At 38.3% G+C, this 15,463-nt stretch overlaps 1 protein-coding gene across 1 annotated transcript in view; it reads right to left on the bottom strand.

Annotated features, from left to right (window-relative positions):
* LOC311000546 (dynein axonemal heavy chain 8-like) overlaps positions 1 to 15,463 on the bottom strand; it is a gene marked incomplete at both ends in the record, with an annotated part of 29,061 nt that overhangs the window by 11,390 nt on the left and 2,208 nt on the right. The window contains 47 exons of the mRNA XM_083991285.1: positions 68 to 177; positions 262 to 475; positions 637 to 759; positions 873 to 1,007; positions 1,118 to 1,260; positions 1,343 to 1,574; positions 1,647 to 1,787; positions 1,883 to 2,124; positions 2,416 to 2,662; positions 2,760 to 2,921; positions 3,048 to 3,182; positions 3,264 to 3,371; positions 3,464 to 3,550; positions 3,649 to 3,836; positions 3,915 to 4,093; positions 4,185 to 4,357; positions 4,440 to 4,664; positions 5,015 to 5,176; positions 5,400 to 5,504; positions 5,653 to 5,755; positions 6,220 to 6,383; positions 6,481 to 6,634; positions 6,827 to 7,026; positions 7,140 to 7,380; positions 7,512 to 7,649; positions 7,785 to 7,885; positions 8,397 to 8,459; positions 8,571 to 8,684; positions 8,777 to 8,881; positions 8,956 to 9,191; positions 9,614 to 9,740; positions 10,242 to 10,414; positions 10,575 to 10,698; positions 11,187 to 11,293; positions 11,402 to 11,531; positions 11,631 to 11,750; positions 11,835 to 11,951; positions 12,083 to 12,163; positions 12,264 to 12,451; positions 12,574 to 12,709; positions 12,800 to 12,919; positions 13,431 to 13,628; positions 13,707 to 13,853; positions 13,996 to 14,097; positions 14,185 to 14,292; positions 14,442 to 14,555; positions 15,005 to 15,181. Of these exons, the coding sequence (XP_083847411.1) occupies positions 68 to 177; positions 262 to 475; positions 637 to 759; positions 873 to 1,007; positions 1,118 to 1,260; positions 1,343 to 1,574; positions 1,647 to 1,787; positions 1,883 to 2,124; positions 2,416 to 2,662; positions 2,760 to 2,921; positions 3,048 to 3,182; positions 3,264 to 3,371; positions 3,464 to 3,550; positions 3,649 to 3,836; positions 3,915 to 4,093; positions 4,185 to 4,357; positions 4,440 to 4,664; positions 5,015 to 5,176; positions 5,400 to 5,504; positions 5,653 to 5,755; positions 6,220 to 6,383; positions 6,481 to 6,634; positions 6,827 to 7,026; positions 7,140 to 7,380; positions 7,512 to 7,649; positions 7,785 to 7,885; positions 8,397 to 8,459; positions 8,571 to 8,684; positions 8,777 to 8,881; positions 8,956 to 9,191; positions 9,614 to 9,740; positions 10,242 to 10,414; positions 10,575 to 10,698; positions 11,187 to 11,293; positions 11,402 to 11,531; positions 11,631 to 11,750; positions 11,835 to 11,951; positions 12,083 to 12,163; positions 12,264 to 12,451; positions 12,574 to 12,709; positions 12,800 to 12,919; positions 13,431 to 13,628; positions 13,707 to 13,853; positions 13,996 to 14,097; positions 14,185 to 14,292; positions 14,442 to 14,555; positions 15,005 to 15,181 (6,999 nt within the window). The remainder of the gene's footprint in view (positions 1 to 67; positions 178 to 261; positions 476 to 636; positions 760 to 872; positions 1,008 to 1,117; positions 1,261 to 1,342; positions 1,575 to 1,646; positions 1,788 to 1,882; positions 2,125 to 2,415; positions 2,663 to 2,759; positions 2,922 to 3,047; positions 3,183 to 3,263; positions 3,372 to 3,463; positions 3,551 to 3,648; positions 3,837 to 3,914; positions 4,094 to 4,184; positions 4,358 to 4,439; positions 4,665 to 5,014; positions 5,177 to 5,399; positions 5,505 to 5,652; positions 5,756 to 6,219; positions 6,384 to 6,480; positions 6,635 to 6,826; positions 7,027 to 7,139; positions 7,381 to 7,511; positions 7,650 to 7,784; positions 7,886 to 8,396; positions 8,460 to 8,570; positions 8,685 to 8,776; positions 8,882 to 8,955; positions 9,192 to 9,613; positions 9,741 to 10,241; positions 10,415 to 10,574; positions 10,699 to 11,186; positions 11,294 to 11,401; positions 11,532 to 11,630; positions 11,751 to 11,834; positions 11,952 to 12,082; positions 12,164 to 12,263; positions 12,452 to 12,573; positions 12,710 to 12,799; positions 12,920 to 13,430; positions 13,629 to 13,706; positions 13,854 to 13,995; positions 14,098 to 14,184; positions 14,293 to 14,441; positions 14,556 to 15,004; positions 15,182 to 15,463) is intronic.

The following is a 15,463-nucleotide window of genomic DNA, read 5'->3' as shown; positions in this document are numbered from 1 at the left end:
TATTATCCTATTATCCTATATTATACTATCCTTACAATAAAATTCACAATCTCCTCCAAGTGATTACCTTTGTCCACTGCCATACGATCCTCCCTGCAGACACAAGGCACTTCACCATATCTGATATCTCAGGCTTGAAGTCCCTGCAAGCATCAAAATACCCAGATCCAATTACACCTGTAGACAGAGAAGAAGAAAGAGAATTTAGGATTTCATACAACATAAACTATGCTGATAAAAGTATAGTTGGAGGATAACTACCAAAGATTTTATCAATGGAGCTGTTGGATGGCAGGGTGCAGTTGAAGACAGTAAACTGTCTCTTCAGTCTCTGTGGAATGTCATTTCTGCCGCCCCCAGGATGAATCATGGCCGCCAGCATCTGTACATCCACAATAGTGGTGAAGTCTCCTGGTTTGTCCAGATTGTACATGCCAGTCATTTCCATCATCTGACGGACTATCTCATTGGTGATCTATTGTAGAGTCACAGTAGTTACTCAGACAAGTTCATAACTGACTGACACACACACACACACACACACACACACACACACACACACACACACACACACACACACACACACACACACACACACACACACACACACACACACACACACACACACACACACACCTGATCTCCCCATTCATTGACAACTGGCATGTTTATATCATCAACAAAGATGGTCATCCTGCGTCCTCCTGGGGGTCCGTAGGTACTGCCAATTCGTTTTTCAATGTAACTCTCCACTGTTCGCTGTAATTGGCGAAAACAAACAATAAAACAATGCTTTGCCAAACCAAAAGCTATTCTGAACGGCACCAGTCATGTAAAGCACAGGGAACACTACCATACAGTAAATGGTCTACCTGAAACATCATAGGTTCTGTTGCAGATGAGAAGTTCACAGACTTGGACAGGTCTGTCTCAGGATCATAATTTTTCATGTAGCCTTTTATCATCACTGTTTTGGCTGTCCCTTGTTCTCCAATAAGAAGTACGGCCTATACAAAATAAAATATGGATTTTTCTGTTTCTTTCACAAACGTACATCAAAGCAAAAAAAAGTGTTGATGTTTGTAATATAAACATAAAAAAAAAGAAAAAAGATCACCTTGCGTTGTTTGGCAATAACCTCCAGAAGGAAAGAGGTTCTTGTATTATCCACATTTGGCACAAGGATTGAAGAGTAGCTCGGCACATGGTCAGATGGATAAACATACTCCCCCACATGGTCATTCCAATGACACCACTCACCTGAAGTTACCACACATACATTGTTGTGACCATGATAAAATAGTCTTTAACCACTCAGTTAAAAACATAAAAATAACTGTACCATTTGTGTTGACCATGTATTCAAACATAGTTTCTCCTGGCTGTGTTTGAGGCACATCGATAGTGCTTTCATGTGCTCTTATGAAAGCCTCTAGTTTGTCCCTGTCCTCCAACTCTAAAAGGGCTCCTATGCTCCACATCAGACAGAAGACAAAGAGGCGCTCCATGTGTTTGTCACCAGCCAAGCCACCTGTCTCCTTGGTTGGGATGAGGCCTTCCAGCAGATTCACAGACTGACAGGAGATAAGTATTTCATCAGACACGTTTAGAGCCATAATCTAATACATGTTTGTCTCAATACAAACCTGCATGATGTAGTTGCACTCCAAAAGTTCCATTTTTGGTTTAAGGTTTTGCTTCATATACAAATAGGCATCCTCAAATAACTTGTCATATAAAGTCAAAAGGCTTTCTGCCTCCTGTGCATTGCGCTTGTAAGTCCATCCCTACAAAATAAAGCACAAGTTCCACATAGGCTCTTGTTCGTAAAACACTGCAATGCAAAGTACTCTCCTTTGACAATTTAGCAAAGCAGTTGTACCTGAAGTATGGGTCTCCAGCTGAGAGCTGAGGAGCTCATGAAGACCATACCCACACGGGATACAGTAGCGGGGGAAGCATTATCCATGTTGTGTACCTCAAACACCAGCTTGCAGGATGGAGACATGGTGATGCGGTCCCCATTAGCTAAGGTTAGTGTTTTGTTGTCATCCAGCACAGAGTTCAGGTTCTCAATCCATATGGCATCCACAGGGCCATCTAACACAATCCATAGGAACTCCCCTGAAACATACAATATTATTGTAAGATTCAAGATTCGTAGTGATCAAACATAACAAAAACTGCTTTTAACCAGGCAAAACAGACACCCTAATTATATTTTCTTCATGACCAGCCTTAGCTCCCTTTTTAATCTATGTATATTTAAAAAGAAAACAAGGTCTATGTTGATCTTACAATCTATTGTTCAAATAATGTTGAATTCAAATGTGTTTGTGTATGTGTACAAAGGCAATCTGTGCCATATATTGAAAAATATTCGTTTGAATGTGCATTAAACCTTGTGTTACAAACCTTTCTTGGCTTTGAGAGACCTCCTCCACAGAGTCGAAAAAATGCCGTCAGTCCAGTCATTGGTGGCTGCATCAAGACGGCCAAACATCTGTGGTGCGGTGATTGCTTTGGGATTCATGCGCATCTCCCTGTGTGGGGTTCCACATTCAGTCAACGCTCGCATTAAAATGTTGATAACTACGGTCTTTCCAGCTCCACTTGGTCCCAGGGTCATCAGGCCATGGCGCACTCGTGAAGATTCATAAAGCTGGCAGCGACAAATCAGTAAGAGGGATACTTTACTTACATCACTCAAAAATACACAAAATACAACAGGTAGTGAGCATACAAAGCCTTTGAGATACCTGAACCAACTTGAGGTTCCAAGGGGGGTGGTTAACAATACCAGCAAGCTCTACTTGGTGGCCTACAGCGGCTTGAAGTTCTGTGTATGTACTTCCATCAAGCTGGATACCAGGAAACAGGTCATTGATCAAACTAAGAAAGAGGGGCTCATCCTCATCGACCTGAAACAGAAATTCACATGAACAGTGTTTACCACATAGCATAATAAAGTCAGAATTTTTTATATGTTCCCTGATGGTCAACAGTATAAAACAGTAACATGATGGCAACCATACTATGTTACTTACCAGTTTAGAAAGATTCATGTCACGCAACACTCTCATGACAGTACTGGACTCTGTGTCATCGGGGCGTGCTCTTTTACAGGCACCCAGTGTTCTCAATACAGACAGGATGTTCCTCAGGCCGAAGTCATAATGGACCTAACAAATAGCAGTGGTCGTGTGAAGGTACCTCAATTATCATTCAAGGGGAGAATTTAGCACTGGCAAACAGATTCTCACCTGTTTTGTAAGTTGTTCTTCACACAGTTTATAAAGAACAAAAAATTTCTGGGCTAAGATGACATTGTCATTGAATCCACAACTGGCTAATTTGACTCTCATGATGATCTGCAAAAGACAAAAGAGGAGATGCGACAGTATGTTAAGTCAAGAACAAAAGAAAAAAAATCTAATTTCCAGAAAATGTAGACTGGACCCACCTGCCGGTCTGGCACCATCATAGACACTGTCCGGAATTGCACTTTTAAGTTTTCAGGAAGTTCCTGACGACCTGCATATCCAGGGTTCTAGACATGGGAACATGACACCATTCAGAATATATTTAATGTCTTCTTCTGGATTTGAGATATTTCTTATAAAATTGCTGGGCACTTGTATATCCTACCATAGTAATGAAGAGGCCGAACTCTGGATTTAGATCCACACAATCTCCATCGGTAAAGATGAAAGTGGTTTTGTGTTTCTTTCGTGACTGCAGAACAATGTAGATCTGCTGAGCAGCCACAGAAAGCACTGGCAGGTCGATCCTGTTAAACTCATCAAAGCAGCCCCAGGACCCTGACTGCGCAAGGCCTGAAAAATTAACATGTCATGAGATAACTGAGATTGCACACCACACCACTTGATGAATTGTTTCACTGTCGAAGATACCTTTGTATATCCTGCCAAGTCCTCTGAAGTCCATCTGGTCTGAGCAGTTGAACACCACCACATACTTGCCAAGACAACGTCCCATGTCTTTTGTGGTTTCAGTTTTCCCAGTGCCGGCTGGCCCTGCAGGTGCTCCTCCCATGCTCATGCCAAGAGCTTGGGAGAGTGTGATGTAACATCTGCAGGCAGATGGCAGTGAACTCATCTTTAAAATATGTGAAAAGTGAATTCAGTTACTAATTACTGTAACAAAATGAAACATTTTCCTGCCTGTCAGTCAGAGGGGTGATGACCAGACGGTCGGTACAGCCTAGGAATTCATTTTGATAAATGAAGTCCACATTAGTGATTGACACAAGGACCTTATCCAGATCCTCCTTGAAGTAAAATCTGCTCTGTTTCAGCCATTCAAAGTCATTGATAGATCTTATACGCTTTTTGACCTGGGGACAAAGCAGGATATCAATCTGAGTGTGTGACAATCCCAGTCAATGAAGATGCAGAAAGATTTTTCAAAGAACCTACTAGGTCATTAAAGATATCGCTCTGGTGCACATGGATTGTGACAAGCGTCTCATATTTCACTCTGTCAAACTTGCTCAGGTCGTGGGTGGTTTGTTTAATGAGAATGCTGAGTAATTGTAGAAATTTCTTCTTGGTATAGGGCATGACCTCTCTATCGTCTTCAGCATTGTTCAATGCCTCCTCTGAATCTCTTGTCCAAAGCATCTGGATTCCCAGCAAGCCCACCTAAAAAAGGAGCAAAAGGACAAATGTAAAGGTGCATCTAAATAAATTTCCGAAATATAACCTGAAACTTGTGACGGCCCCTCCCTGGATTTAACATAACTAACCACTAACTCTTTAATTCTACATGGTCTGAGAAGTGGTCACATTAAATCATTTTAACAAAAAAATAGATATAGTGTCACAGTTCTGACTTTTTAAACATCATGGTATCAGGCTTAAGCAACAGAAATGATCTAACACAGTAATACTGTGTACAAGTATGGTGCTGACCTGATATCTAGTAGGACATTAGTAACATTTAGTTAGTAATCGAAACCTATTAAATCATTTTTCTAACACTGTCTTCTGACCTGTGCTTGGAACTTGTTGAGGAAAGCCAGAAGATCAAAGTCCTCATCGTTGATCTCTAGATCTGAAGCTTTGATAACAGAGTGTAATGATGCTTGCTGTTGTAACAACAATTTCCCAAGCCAGAGCTCTACTGGTCCCTGTGCCATCACAGGATTGTCCAGCTGAAACCACAAACACACATTCAGTCTCCTTGTGATCAGGTCTGGGAGGGTACAATGTATTCACTCAAGGTCGGTTTTAATGTTAATATACTTTTTTCCCTTCTGCACAATTGTAAAATTCAACACTTTCGTTCAACACATGCACTTTCACATTCTATTAACATTTGGCAAATGTAGAATTACAGTGTATTTACAAACTGCAAATGCAATTAGGATTACATACCGGTAATTTCTCTCCCTCTTGTGAAATTACAGCCATGATCTTGTCATACTCGGTTGCATGAAACTCTACTTCGTTGACATTGTCAAACACTCCAAGGAGATGTGACTGAAAAATATTGTAACTAATATTATTCTTGTTCATTTTTATTGACCATACTGAAGAAATAATAGTTCTTGTGACAGATTAAAAAGTACTTTCAGACAAATTTCAGACATGCTGCTACTTTACATGTAGCGACAATCAATATTCTAACCTGAATCGTGTGAGAATCACTGGCTTGTCCAAGAATTTCCAAAAGGGACGGATCAGACACAAAGAAGAATCGTGGAAACAGAAGCCTCTTTTTCTCAAGATACCTGTTGAATTAGACAGTATCATCTACAGTGCACAGTATCATCTGCAGGAAAATATTTTCTTTTTGGTCCAAAGCATTCAAGATATTTATTAATCTTTAATCTGAATGAAAAAACTAATTAAATACATCTCAACAAAGCACTGGCACAATTTGTGAGAAACCTGAGGGACGTTACATATACTATATACTAAAAAGGGTGGAACTACTTTAAATTTGCTTGAGAAAAAAATGTTGTTTTGCCCTTCATTCATCCAGGTCATCGTTATCTCTGGGCAACAAATTGAATCGATCACCAATCAGACTAGTGAGGACTAGTCAGACCGATGTGTTGCAAACTGATGAAGCCCCTTGGAAAAGAGGAAATCGTCTTCCTAGACAAATCCAGTTGCCTTCGATTCAATTTGTTGCCCAGAGTGATCCTTTATGTTTCTGACATAAAGTAAAAAAACTAAACAAAACTGTTACCCTGCAAGGGATTTTTGACAGAACTCGAGCTGTTTCTGAAGATCTGGTAAAAGCTCTGCTAGAGTTGGATCCCCCACACAACACTCGACCACATTTGGGACTTTTTGGGCTCGTTGCATGATCTTAATCCATGACTTGTCAATATTCTGAAAACGCTTTGCCTCCTAGATAGGGAAATATTTTAGTATCACAATTGTAGTTACGGTACTTATTGATAACTATAAATGGCAAAACATTAAGATGAAAAGCATAATACTGCACCTGTGGCAAATCTTTGGCAATGTCACCCCCAACAAACACAGCCTCCAAATAGATCCACAGGTTTTGTACAATAACCCACTGTTCAATTACATCAGATGATGTTGACAGCTTGGACACCCAATCCTGGATCTCTGCTTTGTAGAAAGCACTGTACCTGAAAAGCCAAAATTATTTCCATAGTATGCCTTATGAATTGTCAGTTATAGTCAAACAAGTCCAGTAGGAACATTTCTGCTGAACATACCCCATCTTTTCTTTTTCTGTGTATTAAATGTTTGTTGATTTCTCCAGTCACTGCTGTATAAAATGGTGAACTTTCTGAAAGTTTAAAATTGAGTTTCTCTACCTGTTGCTCAGCAGAGACCCCAGCACCATAAGACTGTCCTCCAGAGTGGTGAAAATCTCTGCTGTCTCCGCCCCTTTCAGCATCAGTTCTCCTCTGTCCTTGAATGTATTCAAGCTCAAGGTTTGGCCAACCCACACTTCTTTCACTTGTGACAATTTTGCCTCAATATCTTTCTCCTTAACAGCTGATATGGAGATATCCTAAAAATGTAGAATTTCAAGGGTTTATAAATAATGACATATTGCAGCTTGAATTAGCTTGTCTTATGGAATTACGACAGGCTGTAACCAAAGCATCCAAACTGGCAGCAAACCTCAATTTCGTCCTTATACTTCAACAGGGGTGCTTCCATGATGTTTCGAAGCATAAAAGTCTTGGACTCCACCTCAAAATGGTGCCCAGTGAGCTCTGTGATCCGGTCCCAGTGTCTTCTCATCATAGATTTGTTTGCCATCATCTCAAGCAGGGGGCATGACTCACTGAAATCATCAATTGTCTTCTTGAGGTCTAGGAAGGCTTGCCATTCCTTCAGTCCTTTGGGCAGCTTCCGGCATCTAAAATTAGTTTGTTTTGTTTTTTTAAAACAAAAACCCTGGTGTTACAGCAACAGCGAATAAGAAATTGCATTGCAAATTCAATTAGCTGTATCAGTAAAGGGGGATATTGACAGACATATATGGATTACCTGTTCTGAAATTCCAAAAGTTCTGCATTGATCTTCTCAATATCTACATCTGTCCACAGGATGTCATAGTACCTGCTGATCTTAGTCATGACTGAATCATACAGGCTGTAGAGTTTCTGTAGCAGATCAAGCTCTTTTCTGGAGTAACCAGAAGAAATCAAAGGTTTGTTAGTTTGAATACACTACACAGAACACGATAACACTGTAACAGTATAGAAATCATTTTCAAGGCTATGGAAAGATTGGATAAGTCTTTATAAAACATGGCCATACTTTTTCTTCTGTAGACAGTTATATGGTGTAACTGGCAAGCCCAGAAGCTGCTCCCCAGAGTTGTATGTGCTGAAATTTTTCCACAGATGTTCAAATTTACCCTGGGTAAAATAATGGGAAAAAAGCATTTATTTTATTATTTATTTATAGAAGAACCAGTACAAACATACATTTGACCATTTCAATACAAGTAAGGACAAACTAAAGAAAAAAAAGTCAGCGGATATAGATAAATGTTTAGGTAAAAAAACAACAACAACTAATCTACAATAATTTTGATCCTTTTCACAGATATTATTTTTGATATTTGAACTGAGCTACTTGGATAGCACATTCATAATAAACAAGGACAACACGTAGTCCACTTCATAAGAAGAGCATGCTTTTATATGTATTATGTAAAACCTTTTATGATTTTTTTGGTTCGTTTTATGTCAAAAGTGATTTCATTGAAAAACTGAATGTTTGTGAATTTTAATGCATCTTAACCTCAAACTGAAACATCTTTGGTGTACTGTATTGTATGTATGCTGTGTGTATGTTTGAATGCTTTTCATGCATGTAACACTGACCCGTGTACCTTAGGATGATTTTAAACTAACTGACAGCTACCTGAAAAATCTGAAGCCTGCTGCTGGCCTCTTGTGGAGCTATTCCATCAGCCATGGGGCCTCCCTAAAAACAGGAGCATACATAGTATTTAACAGATTTCACTTGACTAATTTGCTTGAAAACTTACACATTCACTATTAAGAAAAAAACAAAACAAAACAACAGATTACTTACTGAATCATATTGCTCCATAAAAGTGGAAACATCATTTTGAAAAGTAGCAACGCACTCCAGAAGGTTTTGTTTGAATTTGGGTTGCCTTCGAACAAGCTCATCTTGCACTGCCCTCTGGGGAAGTCAGAAATTTAAAACGAACATCACAGATGAGTTACAGAATAAACACACTGTAAAAACATTAGACACAATAAGAGACTACTAACAGCTTTAGACTGAAGTTTTGTGAAGAGATGCCTCAGATTGTGCACCCCCTCTTCTTCTCTTTTGGTCACATCTGCTTCGTATTTAATCAGAATGTCAAAGGCTTCCTGCAGAGTGTAACATCATCATTAGATTGTTATTCACATCTATATCTCTGAAAACAAATTGTGCTTTTTAATACCTCGATGGAAATCAATGTCATATCAGTTTGAATTTCAGTATCCCGAAGCTCAGACAGGGCTGCCATGGCACAGCGCACATCTTCCAGATTAGTCACAGTATGGGACAGTTGTGTGAGATACTTGTTAGCATGTATGCTGGTGTCAATCATTTTTTTCTTGTACTCCTCCTTCAGGTATTTGCACAACAGTTTCTTCCAGGCTTTGGTCTCAACTTTCAGGGCCTTCTTTAATGGATCTGTGTACAAGAGACACAAATTTTATTCCTCCGTTCTAACACATGCACACAGTTCTCCAGCCAGACGTTACTTAAAAGTGACTGTCTTTTGAGGTCGAATAGAGGGACAATAAATGTGTTTTGATTCAGTAAAAAAATGTGGCAATGTTAAACAACAGAAAAAGTTCCCACCTCATATCTTGATTTTTAGGCTTAGTGTTAGGTTACATTTATTTATAATTTTTCATATTCTGTCAGATAACTGATTCTATTCCAATGAATCCTAACATCAGCATGTTATCTGACATTGAGTTAGCATTTAGCTCAGAGCACATGCATAAGAGTAACCTCTCACAGCAGTTTCCAATAGTAACAGAACTAACTAGGCTTTTTGTCACATCATTTATTTGGTTGCTGTCTTGAACACAGGATAAATACCTTACCTGTTGATAGCTCGGTAGACATTAAAAAGATGACGGTTTTAATATCATCAGCGTCTTTTTCGATCGAGTTGTAGTGCTCGATTTTAGATTTAATCTGGATCAAGGATGGATGGCTGGCCATGAATTCCTTAAAAAGTTAAAATAATGACGATGCTGTTATTTCAGAAAATCTTACATTTTGAATTCAAAGTACAGGTAATACTCAGAAAATTAGAATATCGTGAAAACGTTCATTCATTTAAGTAATTCAACTTAAAAGGTGAAATTAATATATTATTTAGACTCATAACAGGCATTGCAAGATATTTCAAGCTTTTATTTGTTAGAATTTTGATTATTATGGCTTACAGCTTATGAAAACCCCAAAATCAGAATCTCAAAAAATTTGAATATCGTGAAAAAGTTCAATGTTGTAGCTCAAATTGTCAGCCAATTAATCCAAAACACCTGCAAAGGGTTCCTGAGCCTTTAAAAGCTCTCTGTCTGGTTCAGTACAGTTCGCAATCATGGGGAAGTGAATTAACTTTTTCACGATATTCTAATTTTCTGAGTATTACCTGTATATGCAGTGCAGTAGAGATGTGTCTAAAGTCAAAACAAATGTTGTTGTGTTGACAGGAAAACAAACCTTAACTTTGAGGTTCTTGTCCTCATTCCAGATCACACTGTAGGGACTGAACTGTTTCAGGACATCAGTCACTTGTCCTTTCATAGAGGTGACTGCTGTTTTCAGAATGACCATGACCTTCTTTATGTCCTTGTGCTCCGCTACTCTGTGATAGAAATTCTCTTTCTCTTCACCTACGAGATGGTTGTACACAGGCAAATATTTAAAAAAAATACCCCAAACATTGCTCTTGATGATTTCAACCCCAAATTAATTAACCAAATTCTATTCACACATGAATTTGAATTTGTCTCTGTTTTTTTTGTATATATGTATACACTGACAATGACAAACCTATGTTCTTTGTGAGATTGTTACTGTACTTCTTCTGCCAAATAATGCCCTTGCTAACTTCCAACACCCGGTCGATGAGATGATTTATGGCGTGTTGCATCTCATCTACAGTGGGGCTCATTACCTGGTGACAACAAATTCCAGACATAGGTACTACAATTTCTGTTTCACAAGATTGGTACAGTAAATACTTACTCCTCTGATTATTCTTCCCAACACAATAACTACCAGTGTATGTCATGCAATCAGTCATCAATCAGTGGCAGAAACTTACCACTTTGGGTATGACAAGCTGGACTTCTGATTTTATTAGTGGGACCATCTTCGACTCAGATCTATTTATTGATGTTGATCTGTAACAGATTGTATTATATTTGTTAGATATTGCTCCTTTTTGTACATGCTGCCAAACAACAACACACTTACTTGTGACAAATCCTCCTTTTTAGCATCTCCAGAGAAAACTTGGTCATTTTGACCAGTGCCTCTAACACTCTTGCAGTGAGGTATTCATAGAGCTTCTTAAACTCCTGAAATAAAGATGAGGCATTACTGCATTTGTTGTGAAACTGTGAACAAGATAAGTGTTTTGATGCTGGTAAGCAAACATACCCTCTCGAATTTGATTGATTTATCTCTATCGAGACTTTCAGAATTATTTCCCTGATCCTGATTAGATCTCTTCTGGCTCCCTTCTGAAAATGTCACACCCTTCTGTCCTGTAATTTGTGTTGTATATGTGTCAGCACAAAAACAAAAATTGTACACACACATTATATATTTAGAATTAGGAGCATCTCTTTCAACTGCAATTTAAGAGTACCTACCTTCTGCAGTGGTCTTCTTAGAGCCTTTTGGTTCATAAATGGCACTAAAAACATTACCCAGCTCCTTCACTGCTTCTTTAACGCGACTACATTTATGGTCCAAGGTTTTTGCCAGCTCCACACATCGTTTCTTTAAACGAGAAAAAATAACATTGACACTTCCATAATACATCATGTAATTACTTCATGATTTTGAGGGTAAAAATAAGTTGTTTATACCGATCCATACCTCATTCTTGTCAATCAGGTCATGCATTGATGACGCATGACCTTCTGGGAGTTCAAACAGTTCAGTCTCTGAGATGTCCTTCAGAACATCATCAATGTGTATCTTAGAGATATCAAGCACCTGACAAAAGAAATGTATGTAGTAACTTTTACCACTTGAGTAACGGTATATTTAAAATACTCAATAAGTAAAACTGTAACATACCATCTTTACAAGATGTTTAAGGTCAAATAAAGCAGAGTCAACATTTTGGAAGAACTTGTCCAGGGGGAAGGAGGACCAGGTGAGCCGCACTGATCCATGGCGAAGCACAGATTCCACCTTGCGATTTATCAGTAAAACAAGAATGAAAAATTAGCAACCCTGGAAGCACTGTTGGATAAAGAAATAAATGCACTTCATGAACTTTATGAAGTCCATTTATTATGCCAAAGGATTTCTAAGCTGCTTACATTTTTTATTTTTGAAGCCATCAAGCTGATGAAGTCTGCAGGTATGCTGTCACAAATGGACTCATAGTCTGCCAAGATGGTCTGTAAGAGACAAATTATCATAGAAATAATTTTATATTAAGGTAACCCCTCTGCAAAAGAAAAGAAGAAAAGCATTACTGTATGTTACAGTTTGATTTACCTGTAGTCTGAGGTGATTTGCCTTTATTGTGCTTTCCAGCTTGACCAGGCATAAACCCTGCTTTGGAACCACCAGACCCATCTTCAACAGACACTTAGCCTCCCGAATGACCTCAGTAACTTTAGGATCCAAGTTGACGACTAATTTTCCAGTCGCTGGGTGTCGAACCAGCAGTGTCATATTCAAGACTGATATGAGGTAAAGAAAGGGAAAGTATTTGAAATTAATATTTACACAGTGCTATGCTGGCTCATAACAAGGGATATACCATCTAGGGAAACAACATATCAAGTTAGAGTCAAGAACCAACCGTAGTCTAGTTTTGACACTTCATCCAGCCATGCTGTGTGGAGAACACACTCAAACTCAACGAGTGCTAAAGCAGTTTGGTTGTACATCCTGACCACATCTTGTCCCTCTGGGCTTCCCAGAATGTCGGGGTGTTTCTGTTAAAGACAAAAAATGTATTCACGATTAGAATATATTTTTATGATAATGAGGTATTTCGAATTGGTGTAGGACACACAATGCCTTACATTTAGATATGACATGGGTTCCTCTACTCTTTTGTAGAGGTGCCTGACCCAGCTAATCCGTCCAGCCACAGGAGGCATGTTTCTGGCTAATGGGGGCTGCTTTCTCTGTTTGTCATATAGCTGCGAAGAAAATTCACAAGAGCAAGTCTCTTCTGTTAATCAAAAATGTCCATAATATAATAATAAATGTGTCAAAAAAAGGTCTGCTATATTCATGGAGTCTGGTGCCTGGTACCTCTTTCAAAAACTTTACTTCAGAGGCATAATGGTGAAGAATAAGACCCAAGATGTTGGAAGTTTCTGTCTCCAGACAGGGAATGTTCAGCTTCCGAAAACTACAAATAAAGTAATTTTTGTGACCTGTGTTAGAATTTTCTATTTATCATACCAAATTGTTCACAATGAAAAAAATACTTCACAATATTATACTGACCGCTGTATAAAGCAGAGAGCTTGCCGTGATGAGAAGATGTTAGAGAAGCAGGACCTCATAAATGCCTGCAGCCGGGTCTAAAGAGAGAAAGAGGCAAAATTATAAAATGATTGTGTACATTGTAAACAATAATTGCTTTAGAGAGGGAGATAATATATGTTATCTATACAACTTCCTGCAGCACAACATTTTTCATACCTCAATGTGGCTCACTTGTACCATAAACTCAGCAAAATCATGTTCAAAATCAGTAGTCCTGGGGGCCAACATATCAGATGTCCTCCGTTTCAAATTCATGGACACAGTGTGGAATTGTCGGGCCAGGATTTCAATGCCTTCAATGTTTGATTTTCCAAGAGATTCAAATCTATTGAACACTGTGATTATTTGTTTGACCTACAAAATAAATTTTTATTAGTATTTGGCAAGACCTTCATATCAAAATAGAATTCAAACTTGAATAAAGCTCTGAACCTTTTCGAGTTGCTTGCAGAACCTGTCAAACTTGCAAAAAATCAGCATCTCTGAAACTTCCAAGGGCCTCTTTCCAGGCCTATCCAATGTTCGTTTCTTTGTTTTCTGGAAGCAAGTCTGATACTCCTGATACAAGGAGATACAGTCCTGCCAAAGACAAAAAAGACAAAAATGAATGCAAACGCTAATATGATGATTTTGTGATATATTCAATCCTTAGTAATGATAGCACAGGCATTATCCATATACCCATTATATGAACACTTATCCATTGAGGTGTCAACATCACCTCCATTTTCTTCATGATGTCTGTAGGGTCTTGGTCCCATATTTGACATGCACCACTGTTTGTTATATATGATCTGCATGCTGTAACCATCTGACTTGTGACCTGGAAGATTTTTCAAAGATGTTTCCATGAAAACCACATATTCCAGAGCAACTATGGTTTTTCCTAGACTGAATAATATTCACTTACTTTGATGAACAGTGCAGATATATTTTCTTTTATACTGTAGTATGGTGAAACACTGTGTATCATTTGAATGGCATTGATGATGTTCAGCACACTTTCCATCATATTGACCTGCAATCACACATTTATGTTTGCCCATATTATTGCCTGTTCATAATACTTATATACCTTGCAAAAATGATTGCCATCCATTAGTCTTATAAAGAAAAAATAGTCTAAACAATGGAAATTCATCGCATTGTATTATTGACTATACATACCGGGTCACTGTTGTAAAGAGGCTGACAGATTTTCTCCAGTGTGCTCAGGAATTTCACATTGTCTTTTGCCTCATTGACACGATCTGTTAAACTGACATCGATTGCCCGCCACATCTGCAAAGGTGCATGATTTTAAATTACCAATTTCAGTTCATTCTATAGAGCTCTCTTTTCTCTTTTCCTCATTTAAATTCATCAATCTATAAAAGCCCTGCACAGGTTACTGCACCAGAACCAGATTTTAGTTTTTCAAATGGAAGAAAACTCAAAACATTTGAAAACCTCTAAATGTGATACATTTGGACATTATAACTTTGAATAATTCTGTGATGTCTTAACTTGATACAATTTCTTCAAAAGTTATTAGATGCCAATGATTGTTTTAATGGTACATATTTCTACTATTCAGATTATGATCCATTTCTTCATGCACTTTTCAGTCACCTAGCAATAACCTGTTTTTACACTCTGGATAATTTCCAGTGTTATCATGCATATAATTGTATGTCTTCTAATAACTAACTTAACTGATTAGTTGTAGTTGAACACTTGTGTGTCAGTACCTTCATAACCTTGGAACGGCTGATGTGGAGCACCATTACCACTGCCTTACACTCTGGACCTTTGACATGACTAATGATGGAGTTGAACCTCAAAGACATTCTTTGCCAGTACTGTAGCTCACACAGTGGTCCTGCAAAATCATCTGTTTTCCTCAACTGATCACTTTCCAACAGGACCTGATGATTATAGATACAGATAAAGGTTACAATTTCCTCTAACAGTGCAAGTATTTAATCAATGACTAGGTTCATTTAAATGTAAGTAAAATGCTTATCTGCAGTTTCACTTCATATGTCTTTATAAACTGAGATTGCACCTGAATGACATCCCAATTCATCTTTATCCAAAATATAATAAGGAAGATATTTTCCTCTCCCCGCTTTTGCTCTTGTTGTTAATTCCTACTATTATTTATTTATTCATTTAATCTTCAATCCCTTCCTACAGCCAGTCAGTCT

Source organism: Trachurus trachurus (assembly GCF_905171665.1).
Source record: "Trachurus trachurus genome assembly, chromosome: 17".
In the NCBI taxonomy this organism is placed as follows: Eukaryota; Metazoa; Chordata; class Actinopteri; order Carangiformes; family Carangidae; genus Trachurus; species Trachurus trachurus.
The sequence above is the reverse complement of the archived record's forward strand: the minus strand, read 5'-3'. Positions and strand labels throughout refer to the sequence as shown.